Here is a 21,252-nt window from a genome sequence, read left to right as displayed (position 1 = left end):
CAGCAGGTCCCTGCAGCAGCTGCTTCCAGAGCTTGCCCAGAGCTACCTGGAGCCCTGGAGATGCCTGGCATCCTGTAGCTGCCAGCAGTCAGAGCTTGCACTGTCTTCATGGTAAGAATTTGAAAGCAGTTGAAATAACTTTATTAGTGATTTACAGTGCTGATTATTTTAGGGTTAAGCTAGGAGCTGAGATTTTTTTCAGATTTGAAAGATGTACAAAGCAGGACTTGCTCAGGACTAATTACAGGCAAGAGATGTGGGGTGGTGAGTTGGGGTGGTTTGTTTTTTTTTTGGTTTGGTTTCAGGTTTGGTTTTTTTCCCAACCCATATAAATAAGCTACTAGCACAGAAAATCTCAGACCTGGACCAGCCCCATACACACTGACATTCTTGTTCTCATTTCTACATGCTCAGGCACTATAGGAAGGAAATGACTAGGCCTGTATTTATTTAGAAACCCAGAGCGATGATGTTTAAAATAAACCCAGACTTGACTTCAAAGATATCTGGCTCTTGAGATGTTCTTGAAATGATAACAGTTCTGCTCACGCTCAGTGTTGCACACAGTACACAGCAATTATCACTGCCATTTCACTATTTCTTCTGAATATATAGCCTAAAATAAATCTTAAAAAAAAAAAAAGCAACTACTAAAATGATACTGATTCTTCACATTTCCGTTAACTTATACAAGCAGTTTTCTTAGCAGTTTTCTTCCTTTGGGGTTATAAAAGGCAAATAGAACTAGCAAAGTATTTGGAACTCTACAGATGATACCAGGAATCCTAATGGTTACAGATTATAATATTGTAGGTATCATTACCTGCTCAGCAACATCAGAGAAAATAAATACTTTAATTGTCACACAACATCTGAAACTGCTGCTTGTGCCAACATGTTGTGCTCTGAATTTCAGGATTTTACCACTATGTGTTAAAGACAATGATAGCATCTATAACAACATTGTGAAACATTTGTGATTTATTCGTGGTATGCTGCTGTTGAAATGTCTAATAGCAGTTAAGCTTGCATACTAAACACACCTGGTGTTGAATATGCTGGAGGCACTTGCAATTGGTATAAAAATATACTACTTTTATTACTGTGGTACTCAAAATTGCTGATAAAGACAAGATTCTAGATGTATTTCTGCTATTTAATCTTCTTTTTCAGATCCTTTAAAGCTAATCTATAAACTTTGACACTGATTAGACATTTTTTTACCAAGCACTACTTGTAACAGCACGGCATGAAAAAGGAAACTACATACATTTTCAGTGATTCATCTATCCAACATCCATCCAGCATTCATCCACCTTCAAACTACACTCAACACCAGTATCTGGGAGCTCTAGCATGTTTTTAGCATACATATATTTCATATTTATACAATACAGGAAACATCACAGGACACCAAAACGCCTGGAGACACCAGCATGGACAAGGTACTATCCTATGTTTAAAATGAGAAAATAGCTCCTCTTGAAAGTTTAAGCAGCTTGCAAAACTCCAAGAGTTTTTGTACTGGAAGCCCAAAAAACATTAGGACTAACTATTCAGATTTCATTGACAAAGCTAAATCTATGAAGTTATTAGTCAGTTTACATTGACTGAGCTAGTTATTTATTTATAACAGAGAATTTCTCTACCAATACAGCATTTCCAACATACTTCCAACATAAAATACAAACTATTTAAAACAGTCTATCAGTAGTACACTGTTACATTTATTGAAATTAGTCAAGTTCATCAAGTAGTTTCATGAAGCTATACTAAGTTCTATTTCCTTTTTGGACTTGGAGCTACAAGACTGATAGCAGCAAAGTCCTTAAAAAAGTGTTAACATTCACAGAAACTAAGAATTTATCTTCTGCAAAAGCAAACATTTACACATTTACTGCTAACCACATCATCAGCTAGACCAAACATATACTGTAAAACTAGTTCTTGAATTCATTCCAGTAGGGTCTATTTTATAAACATCTACAGCCCTTTCTTGCACTTCTGCTTATTCTAAGTTTGCCCAGAAGTGGTAAAATTTAATACACGGTGGAACACTACATTAACTACTGAAATGTTATTGCACATCAAAAAGGTTTACTGCTACTTTGTAAACATGCTTACCTGAGTGCCATAAAATGCTGACATAATGAGTCAGATCTACTGCGGTGCACTGCAATCAGGTCTGGGCACTTGAAATGCAAAAGCAGCTCCTTGATACAAAAGTCATTTACACAATCTCTAAAAGACATTTTTGTATATGGCATACTTCAAATTTTGTAGCATTTTGGAATTAGGTAAATATACCCCAAATTATCAGTAACAGGACAAATTGCCCAGAACAGAATGTGTGTACACATTGTATTTTGTACTTGAGCACAAAGGCAGTGTCTCAAGAAACCCCTGAGCTACAGATCAGTGAGGTCTGGAAGACAGACCTGGGAAGAGCTGGTCACCCAGCTCTGGTATCCCAGCCTTGGGAGCTGCAACTGCTCAGTGTCAGAGGCAAAGGACAGGGATACAGGGACTTCCTGGGTACCAGTTAACTCTTGTGTGACCAAATTCTTACGCTCTTATATTAAATCCTAAGGAATCAACCAAACGTGAGTGGAATTAAAAACAACTCTTCCTCCCCCTCCAAAAGTAAAATAAACTTCCTCCTTTTATGACTGGCTGAACTACAAATGCCTGAGGTTTTACTTGATATATGTACTTTGGGATGAAAATGGAAAGTATTAGCATTAATACAACACTAATTTTAGATATTTAATGAGAAACAGGTGACATTTCCTGGTGTAGCATGAAATAGTAGAAAGAAAGATTTCCGTAAACTGTTTCTTCCTCAATTGCACAGAAAATAATCACCTTTTCTAGCTCAGTGGATTATATAAGACACTATTACCACATCAGACAATCAGCTCAGTATCCCAATAGTTGCTTGTCCAAGACAATTTGGAGTAAGATGCTTGGAAGCACAATGGAAAAAAAAAACCCTCTTAATAGATAAATTATTAGTAGTATAAATTATTATTAGCTCTTAGCATGTCATGAATGTAAGGAGTCTCAAATACAGACTCGGGTATACTCTTGGGGTCCTGTGAGGGCAGCAGTCCTTGAGGGTAACACTGCATCACAAAGGTCCTTTAAAATGGCAAATTTTTGCATGAAAATCTTGTTGTAAATCCACATGTTCTTGATTCATGAGAAGCATACGTACATGCTGATTGATTCACAATTTTTGTACCAGCAATTATTCAGTGTCTCTTATTCCTGTCTTACCATGGACAAATACTTTTCACCAGGAGAGTGGTTAAGCATTGGAACAGGCTGCTGAAAGATGCTGCTGACTCTCCATCCTTGGAGATAGTTGAAAATAAACTGCTGATGAAGAGTTGAAGCTGGGCTGCTGTGAGTAGGAGATGAACCAAGCAGAAAACCTTTCTTGCTCAAATCACTAAAAGTGTAGTACTTTGAATATATCTTAATGCCTTGTGATTTTTTTTCCTCCAGAAGTCATTAACAGATTCAAAGTGGGAGAAATACTACTTCTATACCGCATTGTCACTTGTGTTTTTAATATTTCCTTCTCTCTTATTCTTTCTACAAAACTTGTGCTCCTCTTAGTTTTTCCTGAAGTAACAATTTAAAAGTCTAAATGAGACCTCTGAAAGCCTTATACCTACTATTTTACTACTGCATTCAGGGCACCACAGGTGCTCACCAACTATTTCTGTGCCAGTATATTCTATTCCAGAAATTATACACTGGTTTAATCACATTTTGCCATTTTCACTGAAGGGTTGCATAATTATGTCTTTAATGGCTATTTCTTTGCACAATAGTAGGACAAGTTAACATCTTATCAGGGGGCATCAGCCTGCCAACACAGCTCAAATACAGATCATTGCTCCTGGGAACTAAAATGCAGTAGTAAGTTGGAGCTTGCCTTTTAAAAAAGGATCAGCTGTCCTGCAGCCACCATCTTCAGTACCTTAAGAACATGTGATTTAACCACCTATGTTATCCCAGATACAAAACTATATTAGGTTGCATTTTTTTTCATCTAAATCAACATTCCTATACCTGTTTTTAAAAAGGATTTTCTAAGATGACTCTGCTTTAAAAACATAATCTACAGCATCCACAATATATACCAATGTACAGGTGCTATCAGTAGTGAATTAAACCTCTAAAGAAACTTTCCAAGAGATAATAAAACAAATGTCATTTATAGAGCTTTTCACCTAACAAATACTTCATGTCTCAAGACAGTATTTATTGAAGATGCTTTGTTATGGACTATGGCACTGCCTGTTTAGTCTTCAATTATCACATGAGGTGGAAGAAAAAGTTCCATTTCTATATGAGCTTAAACTGAAATTGACTTTGAATCTCTGAACTGTCAACAAATTCTTCCTTGAAAAGGCTGGCTTTGCAGAGATTATAAAGAAGGTGTCATGCTTGACACTTGCGTTCTATATTCATCCAGCAGGCCTGGAAGAGAAGTGTGCAGAACGGCGGGCAGGATGGTGGAGGGCTCAGCTGTCACCCTGCCTACCTCCCTCGCTTGCTTTGCAGGCAAAGACAGTGCTGAAGGTGTCAAAGGTTCTCTATTTAAAGTCGCTGACAAGCAAAGGAAGAACACTGGGAGAATATGTTAGCAGCCACTATGAACTTATCTCTAGTAACAAGTCATCCTGACACTTCTGGATGTTAGAAACAAGAGCCCTGATTCTATTGAAACTAAAAAAAAAAAAAAAGGCTATAACAAACAAACCCCCATACACTATACCACCATCAGATTTATAAGTTCAAGATTTACTCTGGGAAAATCCAGTGTAAAGAACACATAGAGCAAAATCCCTGCTTTCTGTCAGAGTGACAAACCAGAAAGTCACATATGATTATGTTAATCTCCCACTTCAAATCTCCCTTGTACAATTGCATACCACTGCTTTCTGTGTTTCGTTTAAGTCATAGAGTTTACTAACCACTTAATGAAGCCGCATTCCTTAAATCCCTGACAGATTATGTGAACTTGTTTGGTTTAGAAACATAAATTTGCCATTCCACTACCCCTTGCCCCAATGACATCTTAGTCTAAAGCAGTGTGTTCGGGGCTGCAAGCAATGAACACACCTCTCCTCAAAGCAACTGCCTCCACCGAGAGCAGGAAACAGGAAGGCAGAGAATTGCACAGAGAAAGGAAGGAGCACTGCTTGCCTTTCCAAAAGAGAAAAGTTATTTCCAACCAAGCTTATCTCTCTCAGTCCCTTATTTAGTTTTAATTGGAAAGAAGGAATTGAAGAATATGAAAATGATTTGAAAGACTCTTGTAAGAGTCCTGGGTAATCGTCTGCATCAAAGATGACAATTTGCTGCATGGCTGATTTCATTTGAAAGACTTTTCTGATGCTGTGTGTCACAGTGGCCAGCTGAAACTTAGAAAATGGATCAGGACAAAGTAGCCAGAGGAGCACAGAGAAGGTGCGTCAGCGGTACCCAACTTGCAGACAGTATGAGGTCGGTGTTCCTCTTCTAAAGTGAAAGGATATCCTGCTTAGATCCTGCATCCAGGATTATAGTAGGCTATGCATTTTCTAGCTGGTGGCAGAAGGGAGGAAGCAGATGTGGACTTAATGACAGTTGTGCCAGCTGGCTTGTAATAGCAGCAGGCAAAAACCAGAGCACAAACAGTCCCAGATTCCATTTACCTGACCAACAACCCAGCCCAGCGTTTCTGATGAAGTCTCAGCACAAGCACCACAAGCTGTCAGCAATGTTCTCCTATGAGCATTAGCAAACCCAGGCACAGTTCAGTGTGCACACAATGAGCTTCCAGGTTTGAAACGATGCAGCTGACGGGTGTTTAAGCACTAACCTCCTCCTCTGTTTTCCAAGGCTGAAGATTTATGGCATTTTGTTCTATGAGCACTAAAGAAAAAAAACCTCTAACTTTCACAGCTCATTCCCATGTTTTCTATTAAACCCATATATCAGTAAGTGTCATTCACCAACACAAAGTCCTGTTAGTCATGCTTCCAAGGAAAATGTCATTATTGCTGCTTCTTAAGCTACTGAATGATAGAAATCAGACCAAAGATTTTGTTTTATCAAGTTTGAGGTATTTGCCAGTCCTGCTGATTAGGATATAATTCAACAGTATTTTGCACAACTCTGACATGTTTTAGTTATTGTGCCTAGTTAAAAGTCTGAAGATTGCTATTAAATGAAAGAGAAAGCAGGTTATTACTAAATCAGTGGCGTAACCTTTGTGAGTTGCTTTTCATCTCCTCACAGACATTACAAAATGAGAAAACTTAAATGAAAACCAGAATAGGCAATACAAGGAAGTCATGTAACAAGCCAACAGTAATCCACATAGGTTATTCTCCCAAGTGCCTAGTCAGTGGTTTCAGCTCATGTGGTTGAAATGTGTAATTCAGAGCTACAAATAGTATGTTTATAAATCTGGACATGTCCAGTGCACCTTGGAAACAGCTGTGTGGGGAAAAAAAATAGCCAGCAGTATATCTGATTTCAGCTAAACAAGGTTGCAAACTGAATTATCTATTTCCTCTCACTGAACTGGAAGATACAACACTGCAAGGTTCCCAGTAATCATTTTAAATGTAATTAAATCTAATTAGGATTAGATTTTAATGGAAATCTGGAGATATTACATTTGCATTGGTTATTCAGTGCATTGATTTACCCGCCTATATGCTACAACACTTAAAATGGGAATTAAGGATCAGCTACCCTACATTATGACTTTATATTTCCATCAACATTACAGACCAGATCTTAATATATGCAACCTCTGATACAAAAAACATCTACGCATAGGATTAATTTTGAGCATACAGTCTTGCTCTGTGAAACTCAATATACAGTGCGTATGTTCTCCATTGAAAAGTCAAGTTTATGTGGGACTCAGGTATTAATTCCTATAGTAGAAAATTTATTTACTTCATATAACATACTTATCTGCAGGTGCTGCAAATTGCATTACATCTATTCCATAAATAACTTCCAAAACCAATGCAGATATTTCTTGCTTAAACCCCAGATTAAGGTACAAGTCATTTCCCCATCTTTTGTTCTCATCATCTGCTCCACACACAAATCTAAACACACCATATGAATTTTCAAAGCCGTTTTTCTCCAGCCATATCAAGGGTTAAGTGTTACAGTAGGTTTGGGGTTTCTCATCAGGCAATGAGTGACTGTCCCTAGGTATTTTCAGCAAGACATGGCTAGCTAGCTTGGCCTCCCTACTATTCCCTTTCCTGCCTCTGGAAACCCAGAGCTGCTTCCTTTTCCTCATTATTCTCAATGTCTTGGAGGTTCATTTTTACCTAAAGAGGTTATTTCTTAGACACATCCCTTCCTGAGACTGACCACTTGCTGGACTTATTTTACATCATCAGTTCAGTCACCCATCTAACAATTGTATACAAGCTTGCACACTGGGAAGAAGCATTAATTAAGTAAAGGGATTGTAAGTGATCAGCAGCACCACAGCAGATGTGTCATTGCATCATCATCATCCAAAACCTTAAAATATAACATCTCAAATCTTCCTCTCATATCCTATGGGGATCCATTTTTATAAAAATACTCTGTACATGACAGGGGCAAAAGGAAGGGGAAAAAATGCACCATATACCGTTTTTCTCTCTCAGGAGAGGAATGTCAAAGAATTGCACAACACAGAGACCCATTAATGTACATCTACCAGCACTAATTACAGGCACACTCTTTGAAACTGTGAAGACTCTTTCTTAAGGCAGTGCTACAATAACTTCTTTAACTACTGACTATTTTTGTCAGGTTAATTTTTATCAAGAAACAAAATCTCTACTTAAAAATACAATCAGACTCAAAATGAGTAAAACATATTTCATATTGCATCTGGGAGAAGTATACAGATTTTTATAAACTTCTGATGTCAAAACATATCTACTGAAGGCTTCTTAGGAGTGAAACAAAAAACTAGCAGAACTTCATATCAGCTTCCCAAAAGCTATTTGCTCAGCTGGCAGTGGCCATCCAGGCACCCTCTAAGTGGAGAAGGAAGAGCTGCACAGCATTTCACAGGCCACAGGATATGGCACATGATCTTCTTGAAAGGCTAAGACAAGAATGATTCCAGTACTCAGATAAAACAAATAGATTCAGGTATAAGCAAGGCACTGCAGCACCTGCCTCTCCTCCAATAGACCAATATTTCTACTTAACACTTCTCTAGCTAACTTCTGTCCTATTTTCATCTGTGAGGAGAATTCTCAGCCAAATGGCATAATTAAATAATATGTTGTGTGTTGATTTGAAAAAAGAAATACACACATGCTCAGACAGATTTATGTCACAGTCAGAAGAGCGAACTTCCAGCCCAATGCTGGAAAAAATAAATGGGAAAAACTCCCATTATCCTCTGGGAATAATGGGAGTTGTGTGTGCCACAGCCACACAGTTTTGCAGTTTTCAGTTTGCAGCTCTCAGCCAAGGTTATGTCAATCCTCTTTACCATGTTTGACACAAGCAGTAAAACAATGGAGGTGTTTAGAAGATTTTAACTTCTTATATGAATCATCCAGGGATTTCTTGGAAATGATGACTAGATGCTGAAGGATAAAGGTAACTTAGGGTTCTCTAGTGGGACTTTCCATCTCACAGTAGAGTTTAATGAAGATTCCAGTAGCAAATACTAAGATTTTAACTGAACACAAGGAGACTTATTTTTATACATCACACAGACTCTTCTTTATGAGAAGCCAGTTTGCATATAGGTAAGAAAAAGCCCTTTGGCTAAATACAGACATTGGAATAAAGTGTCAGCTAATAGCAATTTCATCCCACAGGTGTTTTTGACTATACAACCTAATGAAGAAAGATTATTTAAAGATTAGAGCACTGAAAAGAAAAAAGTGAAAAAGGAGAAAAGAAAAAGATCGACAAAGAAATGACAATGTTGTACAGAACTAAAATATCCAATTATGCTTTGATCCTGGTTTGAATTTTAAATGTTACTGTCATCACTATTTTCTATCGCACAACTTCTTTCAGTGATTACTTGATATCTATGATATATGTCAAATGTACAGAAAAACAAAACATGTTATAGGTAGAAATAGTAGCTTATTTTGCAGACATAACAAAGCCCATGTCTCAAACATTATTGAGAAGCCTGTCAACAAAGCAAATCAAGCACCAAGTAGAAATGAGGCATAATGCTTAATTCTCTCAATCAGCATTTTCTTGCTTGCCAGGAACACCTCTCTTGTGTGGGCTGACAAGGTGCAAGCTAATTTACAGATCCAGGAGGAGTCAGCTATATCCAGATAGCACAGCTCTCACATTAATTAAGAAGAGACTGAAAAGTAAAGTTCACTCAGAAATGGTAGTGAAGGAAAAAAATCAAGAAAATGTTGACTGTTATGAAGAGCAAACAACAAAGCATTGGATCATCCTATCACTCAAATTAGTTTTGTTTCCAAATTAGAGAGTTCAGAAGTGTTATATCAAACACACAGGAAAGGTTACCTTGCCTGGCCCATGGAGCTGCCCGAGCTTTCTAGATGCTGTAAACAATTTCTGACTGAACTCACAAGACAACCAACACTCAAGGTATCCAAGATGCTACTTGCTTAAAGCCTATAGAATTTATCATGCATATTGTGCCTCAATTCTACCTGTCATTTATGCTGTTTAAAAATGACAGAGTGCAGAAAAGAACCAGTCAGCACTTCACATCTCCTGCCTTAGACACTCTTCCAGAGTGGGGTACAATGCTTTGCTTCAGGCTTGAACTGAGGTAGGCAAAAGTCCAGAGGATGAGGGCATCCCCATGGCTTCACAGGCTGAAGGACCCTCCTCCTACCTGACATGTGGCACTATCTCCTATAATTATTCTTCTGTTATATTGCATACACTGTCTAAAAGCCTGGTATTATTTAGTGTTTTCTAAAGCAGATTTCAAAACAGTATTTTCTAATTAAGTATATTTTTTCCTCCTAATTAACCACTTTTTCTACTTACTAGTCTCCTAATATCATTCTCAGTCACAGAACAATTCTCAAGAAACTGTGCAGTTACAACACATGTTAAACTAATATTTTACAGGATAAAGAAAGTAATGGGAGGAAAGCTAAGTGAAGTTCCCCTAATATGCTTTCAGAGCAGAATCATTAATAAATAATTAAAATAATACCAGCACCTCACTTGAAAATTGAATAACAAAACAAACACTGCTTTAATATTGCTTTTTCTTTGAAATATGTTTATTTACTCTAGCTGGCTAAAAGAAGGCCTAGTTTTCTTGCTCTCTCCCCCCTTTCCACAAGTAATCAAAGATGTTTGTCATGTTACATTTACTCACAACAGCAGGGTGTACCTCAGCAGTGTGCTCCTTTCAGATCACTTATGTCTGTTGGAGAGATGACTCCTTTAAAAAGAACTCAGTGTTTGGTAAATCAGGTCTTTCACTGACCCATTCTCTTTGGATTCTCAGAGCACACAACCTTAGATCCTGTCTTCTTGAGAGAAGCATGCTGCTTCTCAATCTCAAACTGATTAATCTCTTTCACATCATGCCTCCATTACACCAATAGTCTTAATAGTAAAGCAAATTAAAACATTCATTTAGCAACACATAAGCTTTGGGTATTAAAGAAGAAAAATAAAACAAAGCCCCAAATGTTTTGAGTTGTCAAAGGATATGTGCATGACTTAGACGTCACCAAAGACTCTTTCCAAACCAAGCAGTCTGGGGCTTAAAATTATTTTTTCCTTTGCCTTTCCTTTCCTTAGGCCTGCCAGGCATCTCCTTTGCTTGCATTCTGAGCTGCTTCCCTTTTATGATACCACCCATAGGCTCAAAAACTGAGAGACCAGCCTATATACATTGTGTATGGATCTGCATAGTAAAATACCACCTCAGTGAGAATTTACAATATAATGAGTAATTAGAAAAGAAACTTCTTTTTTTAATTCATTCTACATTTGATTGCAAAGTACCTACCTGAACATGTCTCCTAAGCCTTTCAGCATTCCTTTCTTTGCCTTAATTTTATCCTTCTCTTTATCTCGATCTTTCTTCTTTTCCTTTCCAGTTTTTTTTCTGTCACATTTATCTTGGCTTCCATTCATGTGTCTCTCTAATGAGTGGGATGGTTGGTCACTTGCTGTGGACACAGATTCTCTACCAGATCTTGAGCTCTCCTCTGTGTCTTCCTCCACTGAAAGCACATATTAAGAAACATCAGTGACATAAGAACAAAGAAAAAGGGCAAACTTTTTGGTATATTCCATAATGTATTTTGAAGCAGGATATATGCAAAACCACAATAAACTTTTTTTTTTTTTTTTTACTGAGTATCTGCTTACATAGTTTTTCAAGAGTGTTCATTTAGAAGTATTAAATTCATAAAAGCAAGGAATTCACCTTTGCAGATCATTCTGTAAAACACTATTTGCACTTTATGGGTACTCTGGATAATGTATGGATTGATAATGAGGATTAGCAAAGCGATATTAATTGGCCCATTTTGTTTCTGTATCTAAATCAGTTGAGGAGAGATTTAGAAATATCTGCAAGTAACAACAGCAGTGCAGCATGCCTTGTCCATAAATTCTTAGTAATATTCTCATAAAAATATGAAAGTCATTAGGGAGTGTTAACCCTCAACACAAGCCATAATAGACTTTTTTTTCTTCTGCAAGTAACATAATAGTTTTGTTATGCTTCTTCATTTCCTGGAGTAAAGTAGAACACATCATGTGCTATGATTGTCATTTTTGGTGTTATTATTGGTTGAGATGGGGCAGCCTGGGAGGTTGAGGTGAGGAGATTTCACCCAGTGGAACAAGGAAAATACTTTAAAGGCAGATAACACATTCCCTCTCTGCTTCTAATTCAAGACCAGGAGTTCTAAAGCACACTCAAGGTTAGATTTAACACTCCACATGTATTTCAGAAAGTTTGAAAGAAAAATTATTAAAAGAAAAAAAAAAAATCCACTGAAAACCTGAAAACTGTTTCAGTAGTTTAGTAAGAAAGAAATAAAATACTTCAAGCTGGTGGGTCAGAACACAGCACTGCATGCCTTGTGAAGCAGGGACTTTCCATGAGCTCTAACATTTTATATCATCACATTTAAGTAGGGCTCCCACCATCTCCCAGCTTTCCAACAGACTGCACAAAGCAGCAATTAGGATCACAGATGCATACTTAGTATTGCCTCCTGTAGTTCCAATGAATACAAAGGCTCCAAATAACTTTTGGCAGCAAAATTTGAAAAAAACACAGTCTTGCTTTATATATACACAATATATAGGAAAAAAAATTTTGTACTCTATAAGATTTTTGAAATGGTCATGGCTTATAGAAGGAAAAAACAAAGTTTTTTTAGTTTCACCTCTGTTTACTACTTCTTAATATTCTGCTAATATTGCTCGAGATCTCAGCAACTCTCCTACAGCTACCAGAAGAGTGTAATTCTTCAGAAATTTCTCATCTATAGACTACTGTAGAATATAAACTTGCTTTTCTTAGTCATCATTCATCTTCACCTTACAGGTAAATCATTGAACCTGAAAAGTCTACAAATCACTGACTGAAAACCATTCAATATAATGTATTCTCTCTCTCAGAAACTTGCTTTCAAAATGCTTTTATTCCTTAATATTACAATCCATACATGTTATAGTCCAACAGACTTTGCACTTATTCACCAAGTATCAAGTTTGCTATAAATATTCTCCAGCCCTGAATGATCACACAGACATATTTCAAGAAAAATATACCATGTCAGATACATCTCAATATTAGTAACTATTTTTGAATCTTAACTAGCACTCTGAAGTACAAACCACCAGAGTGGCCAGGCCTTGGCATCTAATTCAGGACTGCTATGAGTAAAGCAGATGATACAGCTTCTCAACTGTAGAAACAGTTTTAATATTCATGTTATTGTATTTTAAGAAACTAATAGTTCCTACACATGCCTCTGTACTAGCTGTTCTTGTACTTTTTTTGGTTCCAGCACTTTTTAATCAGTGTCTGGAATGATATTTAGTTATTATTAAAAGAATTGTGGAAAAACACTTTGGAATAGAAATGTTAATTTTTTACATGTTAATTTATAGCTACAATCTGTTCTAACTAGACATTTAAAAGACTGTACTTGCAAATGAATATAATTAGCAAAAAAAAAAAAAAAAAAAAAAAAAAAAAAAAAAAAAAAAACAAAACCTGTATGAAATTTCTGACAAATTTTGAGATCAACTGTTTACTTGGAACAGTTGAATTCACTAGTAGAATTTTAAAGATAAATCAGTTTTGACCTATGTTTGTTCATACTCACATAGCAATACATTAAATAAATCATAAATATATATGTATTGTTTACTGCACTATGCTGAGCTGTGGAACAGCTTGTCAAAACAGTGTGTTGTGTTTAGGAAGGGTTGGTGCTCCTATTCAGACTCTCCAAAACATGTGCCACCCACTGGCTCCCCATCCCTTCCCCTTGCAGCAGGATTGAGAGGACAGCTGGAGGCACAAAAGGTAAAGATCACAGGTTGAGATGAGAACAATTTACAGGAAACAGCAATGAGATAAGGAAACCAACAGTACCAGTAACACTACCAATGAAAGAGCACACAAGGAAAGAAGGATTGGCACACAAGTTCTCAGCCCTGGAAGCACCCAACTGTTCCCTCCACTACTCTACAGCACCTGGTCCCCATCCCTGGAAAATGATGTGAGGTGGTAAGGAATAACCTCTGGGTCCTGGCCATGCCCCCTCCTGGCTACTGCAAAAGTCAGCCCTGTCCTGGCCAGAACTAAGAGTATTTTTGAACAAAACTTGCACTTACTATTAATTTTGCACGTTCCATGAAGAATTCCATTGTCTCATTTCTACATTAGTGTTCCAATTAATATTTGTCTATCATACACATTTGCTTGCAATTAACTCAGTAGCTTAGCCTGAGGCCTGTGAACTGGGATGCCTGGAGTAAACACTGGTCTCTCTACTGGATTAAACAGATTTCTAGTTCTCTTAAAAAGACCCAACATGAAGACACTTGTTTCACTTTTATGCAGTGCAGTCATCCTGAAATTAACATACACATAATTACTAGTGTTTAGAACAAATGCAAATGCTGCTCAATTAAAATTCAAACCCAGGCTACAAATGAAACTTCTAATTTTTGTTATGTTGTAGTAATGACATTAGGTTACTGCAAAACGCAGGATGTATTTGTTTTGGTGCTGTTATTTCCTTTTTTTCCTGCAACCTCCGTCCTCCCCATTCAGGATGCTGAAGCCAAAAATTTAAATTGGAGTATACTTTAAACATCAATTAAACTGAACACTAGTGTCATTTCATGAACCACGCTGCAGTACAGAGAACTACACAAACAGGTATTATGAAGCTATTCTCCTAATTAGCCCATAAAATGGAAAAGATGCACATGAGGAATCAAAGCTACTTAATGTGAAACCATTTTCCCACTAAGCTTCTAGGCCTCTTATTGTGATATTTAATACAGCCCTAGATTCCAGCAATTAAGATTCAGCAAAAGATTAGAAAGCTTTGTTGATCTCTCCCAATCAAAATGCCTTGTTCTTCTTCATGACACTAAAGATAAACATTTTGCTTACAGTAAGCTATTTCAAGTAATAAAGAAAAAAAAACAAAAAAAAAAACAAAAAAAAAGAAAAAGAAAAGAGGAAAAATTATCTGTAAAAGCTGAACACCCACATGTCTTTCCACAAATTATCCTTCCTTACAGCCATTAAAACGCACACACATCTCAAATACTTAAAATGTTACCTCAGAACCAGTCAGTGCCATCTGATTTTAATCCTACATTTAGTAATTTAATAGCATATTGTTCCAAGACATTTAGAAGAGTCAGTCCCTTTGTCACATATGCTACCTGTATTCTTTATGGCTTTTGTATATGGAATGATGACATGTTAGGAACTTCTCTATACAATACATTGCAGTGCTATTATTTGCTAATCCAAAGCAGGTAATTGTCTGGAAGACAAAGAAACACTTCTAGCACTGAAACACTTGGAGAAAGGCAAAAAAGTTCAAGTCAGACAAATGGATCCAACCTCAGTGGCATCACCAAACTGACCACCAGCATGTTGGTCTGGGTTTTATAATGAGAGAAAGTCATATTCTAATTTCAAACAATTATAGAATAATTAAATAAAATTTTAAAAAAACTTAAGCAACATCATTATGGCAGCAGTGAGGCATTAGTTACATTAGATCCAGATTGTTAAACTCCTATATATTCATAGGTACCCAAACTTTGTCCAGCTGAAGACACCATTTGTTAAATTCTCTGGAAGCCTAAGTCCATACAGAATTGACACAAAGTGGAGCAGACTGCAGTGCTTTTGAGGTTAGTGCAGATACAGATGTTTATACAAAGACAGGCAACATAGGGCTGGGACAGCTCTTAAGCTCCCACAATCACCATGAGAAGCAAAAATCCCGAAGTGCAGGATAGTATTTACAGAAAAATGGACATGAACCAGCCTAACCTTCTAGAGCTAAAGAATGAGGTCATCTTTGTAGATAAAAAAGCTGATGTTGCAGGAAGAAAGAAGAAGCGGAGAAATTGCTGACAAATATGGGGGTGTCAACCTGAGTAAAATGATGCTTACAGCATCTACCAATTAGATTAAGAAAAAGATGTCTGCTTGCCTTGTAAACAAAGTAGAGCTACCAATCAAGAGATGCATGGACAAAGTGGAACTACCAATCACACAATGTGTGACCGTGTAGAACCACAATAAGAAGTAAATATAAACAATGTTTAGAAGCACAATAAATGGCTTTTGCTTGATTCATGTTGAATCGCACAAGAGTCCTTTGTCTTCTCTCCTCAATCAAGGACTGAATTCTGTCCAATTAACTTATTATAATTGGCTTGTTACTCATCTACTTCTATGAATCTGGCACTTCAAACTTCTGTAATATTTCTTAGATGTTTTATTACCATATGTGGAATCTATTAGAACACAACAAAATGCACAGTTCTACACATACAGCTTGGTCACACTTTGCTGATCCCTTCTTTATCATGTGGGATCTGACTATCTGTTCCCATCTTTACTCTTGCTCTCTCATGACATAAGAAGGCTCTTGCCTGCCCATGGGTAGCAGTGAATGAATTGTTTTGCTTTGCTTGTGTATGTGGCTTTTGCTTTCCTATGAAGCTGACTATATCTCAATCCACAAGTTTTCCAGCTTTCACCCTTCCAATTCTCTCCCCAGTCCCACTGGTGGGGGAGTGAGCACGCAGCTGCCTGGGGTTTGGCTGCTGCAGAAGTTAAGCCACGACACCACTGCTCCTATGTGAAGGATCCAAAGAGCTCCAAACACTCCCTTGCTACTCTCTATGCATTGCATCAACAAGCTTAAAAACCCATACCAGAATCTCATAAACCTCAACTCACCTCACAACAACTGCTTCGCTATATTTTTGATCAACTGAAGTTAAACCATTTGTAACTTCTGGATAAACCTTGGATATCTGAAGCCTCAAACCAGGATATTGCTATCAGTGAGATCACACCAACAAGGTCTTTTATAAAAGCCATGCAATTTGTAAGAATGAGCAGGATCATCACACAGTTTCTCACACCTATTCTTCTACTGGCCAGAAAGAGATTAACAGCCAGCAGCACCACACCAGCATTTAGCCTCACTACTGTGTGAAATCATTAGGTGGTGGAAAAGCAAAGCAGAATTAATTCCATCTGTAGCTACCTTTGAGAAAAGTGACTAGCAAAATTATCTCCCTTGCAGCCTCAGAACACTCTTAAAAAGAGGCAGATTAAAAAAAAAAAGAGTGGTTACAGAAGTAACTTATAAAAGAGTATTAGGGAATGATGCTTATGAAACAGAATTTCTGAAACTAAAAAAATATTGAAAAGAGTGAAAAATTCCTTTTCAAGCCTTCATAGCCTTCATTAAATTCAGACTAAATACTTTACTACTTCAACCTCCCCATCATCATCTTCATTCATAAACTTCTAACTAGCTGCAGGTTGATTAAAAAAAAATTCTGCTGGTGTGTGACAAGTTGAAAGAAGTACAACATGAAGGTAAAAAATTCAATGATTTTAATACAACCCCTGATTGAGGTAATTTACCATTCATACTATTTTCATTCAATATGAGTTGTCATTTTAGCAGCCCATTCTTACATAGTTCAATAATGATAAGGTTAGCTTTGAAGTGATTCTTTTATGTTAATGACATTCTCCACATGTTGGGTCATAGTTTGGGTTAAAGAACTGCAAATGTAAATGAATGCCCATTAGGGTGGGTAATAGCTGATCATTAACTTTATATTTTATTAGATCTGCCAACCTTACTCACTCTAATTAAAGGACAGTGATTTCTTTTTATCACCCCCCAACACTACAAATGTACTATTTCAAAGTTAGATGCCTATATTTTGTAACATAAATTTAGTGGGTTTGCCTTTCTACCTATTTTTTTTCTAGTTTACATTAGTACATTAATTAGCCATCTTACAGAATATTTTCACAGTAATTTAAGTAAACACATTCCAAATAATCCTATTCTCATATTTTAGAAAGGAAGAAAGCTACAGAGTGCAGCGATCTGTTAAAGCAAATGAAGGGAAAAAGCCTAAATAGTGATGAAGTTCTATTCTTTTAAAATTCTAAAATTATGTTCTACTACTTTAGTCACTTTCTAAAGCGACTAGTGACATAAACATTCATTACTCAAAACAACAGTTTACTTACAAGTTTCCATGCCTTCATCATCATCATCTGCTACAGGCTTATCGTATGATTTGTCTATGGCAGCTCTGAAGCTTTCGTTGCAGCCTCGGCCTCGGATAATTCGTGGGCGCGGGCGGTGGAAAGGAATGTCACCGTTCAGAGTCACCTCAGCAACGGCTGTCTGCAGGCTTTCTAAGGAGCTGGATTTCTTCAGCCCTAATGAAGGCCCCACATCTCTGGTTGGGGAACCTTAGTGATTTAAAGGGGGAAAAAAAGTAATTAGAATTAGTATCGAGAACAGCATGCTTGATTATGCATATCCATCCTGAAAGTCTTTGGGGACACACTTAACATTATTCACATCATCTCTCAATAATCTGTAGGGAATTCTCCACAGATTTGTTGGTCTCAGAAGCAAATGAGTATGTCAAGTCACAGTCAACGGAACTGACAATGTTAGCAATGTCTGGCTTTTCAAATCAGTGAAGAGAGACCAACATCCATTACTATTATTTTACACAATTTAAATGACAAAGAAATCACAGGGCTTTAACAACTTAGCTCATACATCCAGCACAGATGCATATCTAACGGCATCTAACAAAGCAATTAACTCTTTTTGGTTTGAGCAGAAAATTTCCTCTGTACTAGCAACTGATGAACAGAGAGCAGATAATGGGCATGAATCCTACCATGTTTAGTGTAACAGTCTTGCAAAGTAGCCTGACCTCTAGCTTCAAGGAACATGCTGTTTGTCTGAGCTTAAAGAACTTGCATCAAATTGCTAACTATTTCATAATTAAATGCTTCTGAGAAGTATCACCTGACTTGCTCAGATTATGTGAAATTGCTTAACAATAATCTGTGGAAAGGATCCAGTAAAATAGGCAATACCAGTTACCCAACTGGAAAATAAACACACTCCTGGCAGTCATGAGGAGTGACTGTTAGGGCAGCACTGCTACAGCTGGGGCTGAGGCAGCTCTTATCACTGGTAAGAGGGCAGCATGTCCAGAGATGTGCCAAGGAAGCCTCAGGCAGTGTTCTGCAACAGCCTTTCTCCATCCAGACTCCACTTCTCAGGTTTGTGGGTTAAATATAGAGCCTTTATTTTCAGACTACCACTCACACTCCAAATCACAACTGCACAATTAGACCTCATACTAAAGTTAAAACTAAGAAGACTCTTTCAGGGAGAAAAAAAAACTAAAAACACTCCATTTATTGATTTTATTCAAAAGTGCAAGTACAGTCTTAGCTAGATTTTCCACAGGACTTGGGAGTGGAAAGCAAGATGAGGTGGGACAACATCATCATGGTTATATTTCCTGAAATTATGAGACCAGAGCCTTCACTTGTAATATGAAATTTGCATTTTTTCTCCACACAAAAGGAGAACAAAAGAGAACTGTTATGGCACCACAACAGGTCCCAGGTGGTAGGCTGTTACCTAGTTAACATCAGCATCCTTATCTGGCAAAAATAAATTTCACAGCCAGCCACCATTGAGAGCCAGAGCCAAGGATTGAATCCCCAAGAATACTGAAACTATTAACAGTACATTAGTAAGCACAGGTGTGAATAAAGGTGTAATAAAGGAAAACTACCTCTTTTAAGCATTCATCTCAGAATAATACAATGTTCTGAAGATGGTCCCTATTCTGATAGCTACTAGGAGACCAAGGGGAGACAGCATCTGTCACTGCTCTTTATGAAAGGTCAGTGAAGTTACCTTAAACTGGGGAAAACTGCTACTGCACTACTAAAACTATTTAGTATTAGTTGGGGAGGAAAGGAGATTGTTTGTCCCCCACAAAAGAGATGCTGAACAGCAGCATGGCAAATTTTCTCCACATCATTTGTTACCTTGGTATGAGATGAAGCAAGGCAGTGAATGCTGTCGTTTTCTATTCAGCTATTAAAAGTCTGAGCAATTACATTAAACTGAAATCCCTCAGATCAAATAAATTCAAACAGCAGCTGTCAAAGTATTTCCCTTCAGCTGCCCTACTGATAAGATTAACTTGTAAACAGAAACAAACCAAAAATCTGCCCTCCCAGGTCTACACAGCTCCTGCAGTTTGGTTCCCCCAGCAGTCTGTAGTCCTGCTGCTTGGACCCTTGGTCAGAAATAAATGCACCCCAACAAATGAGAAATGTTTTCTTCATGAATTCCCACCTCCCAGAAGAAGCCACCCTCTCACATACAGCCAGTGCTTATTAGAGGGCTGAAGGTTGTGAGGATGGCTGGGGGCAGAGCACAGGGCCAGCTGGGACCAGAGAGGGCTGGTGGCTTCCCAGCTGTGCAAACAAGCTGCAGTCTGGAATTGCCAAACTTCTGAAAATGGCCTGAAGTCTAAGGTGAGCATTTTACAGAACATTCTCTGTGCCAAGTAAAAGCACTCCAATTTAGACAGTGCCATATAAAACTGTCCACTTTCTAGACTATGGTCAAATCTGCTATTCCTCCACTAATGCCTGCAGTACATAAGAAATGAGACTTTATTTTTTTTGCTTTTTATATTTAAAGATTGTGTTTTTTAAATTGTCTATAAGACAGGAAAAAAAAAAGGATGTTGGAGGAAAAAAAAAAGAGGAAATGGGACAATCATATATAAACCAGCTGTTTGACAGATCCAGTTTCATATACAAAAGAAAAGGGTGTCCTCTTACATAGCAACTTACTGTAAACTTCCTTATTCCACATTCTGCTTTGTAACCTTCCAAAGGAAATGTTCATATATCTTTTCCTAATTACTGAGTGGCTGTTTTTGTAAACAGTAATTACAAAGAAGGCATTTATATGCCCATTTGTGTTCATAAAGAACATTAAAAAAAAGTTCAATTTCCTGACACCCAATATAGACTTTTGTGAGAACTGTATTTATGTAAGCTGTGTTTTCCCAAAGGATATCCCATCTGGGATATGACCTAATGTTTAGTGCTATAAAACTAATAATGGATTACATAAGTGATAAGAATATTTATTGAACTTGGGTGGCCATGAACACAAGTGTGAACAGGTTGCATAATCTGAAATGGGGAAATCTCCTCTCAAAAGCAATTTTATCAGTGTGATCACAGAGCTATGTATCTTTTAATACCTTCACTATCTCCTGTGGCTACTTCATAGCAAATCTACTATTCTAAAAATATACAGTTAGGTGTCCCTGTAAATAGTGGGTTATGAATTTATTACTAGAATTCACCAGTCAGAAAATGAGTAGTTTACCCATAATCTGGTAAACACCAGCAAACTTTCTTTAAAATGGATTCTGTTTAAAATTTATGAGTCACATCAAAACGTTGTTTTCTAAATACAAAAATGTCAGCATTTTCTTCCAGCCTTTACAGCACTGGTGGTAATCATCAGAAGCGTTATCTGCTCAGAATGAGCTCTACTCCTATTTTGACACCAGAATTTAAAGTAGAAAAAAGGAGAGGAAAAGACACATCTA

The 21,252-nt window shown here is 37.3% G+C and overlaps 1 protein-coding gene across 23 annotated transcripts in view; it reads right to left on the bottom strand.

Moving 5' to 3' along the window:
* Positions 1-21,252, bottom strand: part of PARD3 (par-3 family cell polarity regulator) — a 441,179-nt gene that overhangs the window by 127,744 nt on the left and 292,183 nt on the right. For all 23 annotated transcript variants that reach the window (XM_021542937.3, XM_085564036.1, XM_085564095.1 and 20 more), the window contains 2 exons: positions 17,816-18,043; positions 11,027-11,243 (listed from right to left, as the gene is read on the bottom strand). In XM_021542937.3, coding sequence (XP_021398612.2) covers positions 11,027-11,243; positions 17,816-18,043 — 445 coding nt within the window. The remainder of the gene's footprint in view (positions 1-11,026; positions 11,244-17,815; positions 18,044-21,252) is intronic.

This window comes from Lonchura striata, chromosome 2 (assembly GCF_050655825.1).
Source record: "Lonchura striata isolate lonStrDom1 chromosome 2, ASM5065582v1, whole genome shotgun sequence".
NCBI classification, from domain to species: Eukaryota; Metazoa; Chordata; class Aves; order Passeriformes; family Estrildidae; genus Lonchura; species Lonchura striata.
Note: the sequence above shows the minus strand (reverse complement) of the source record. Positions and strands in the feature narration are given on the sequence as shown.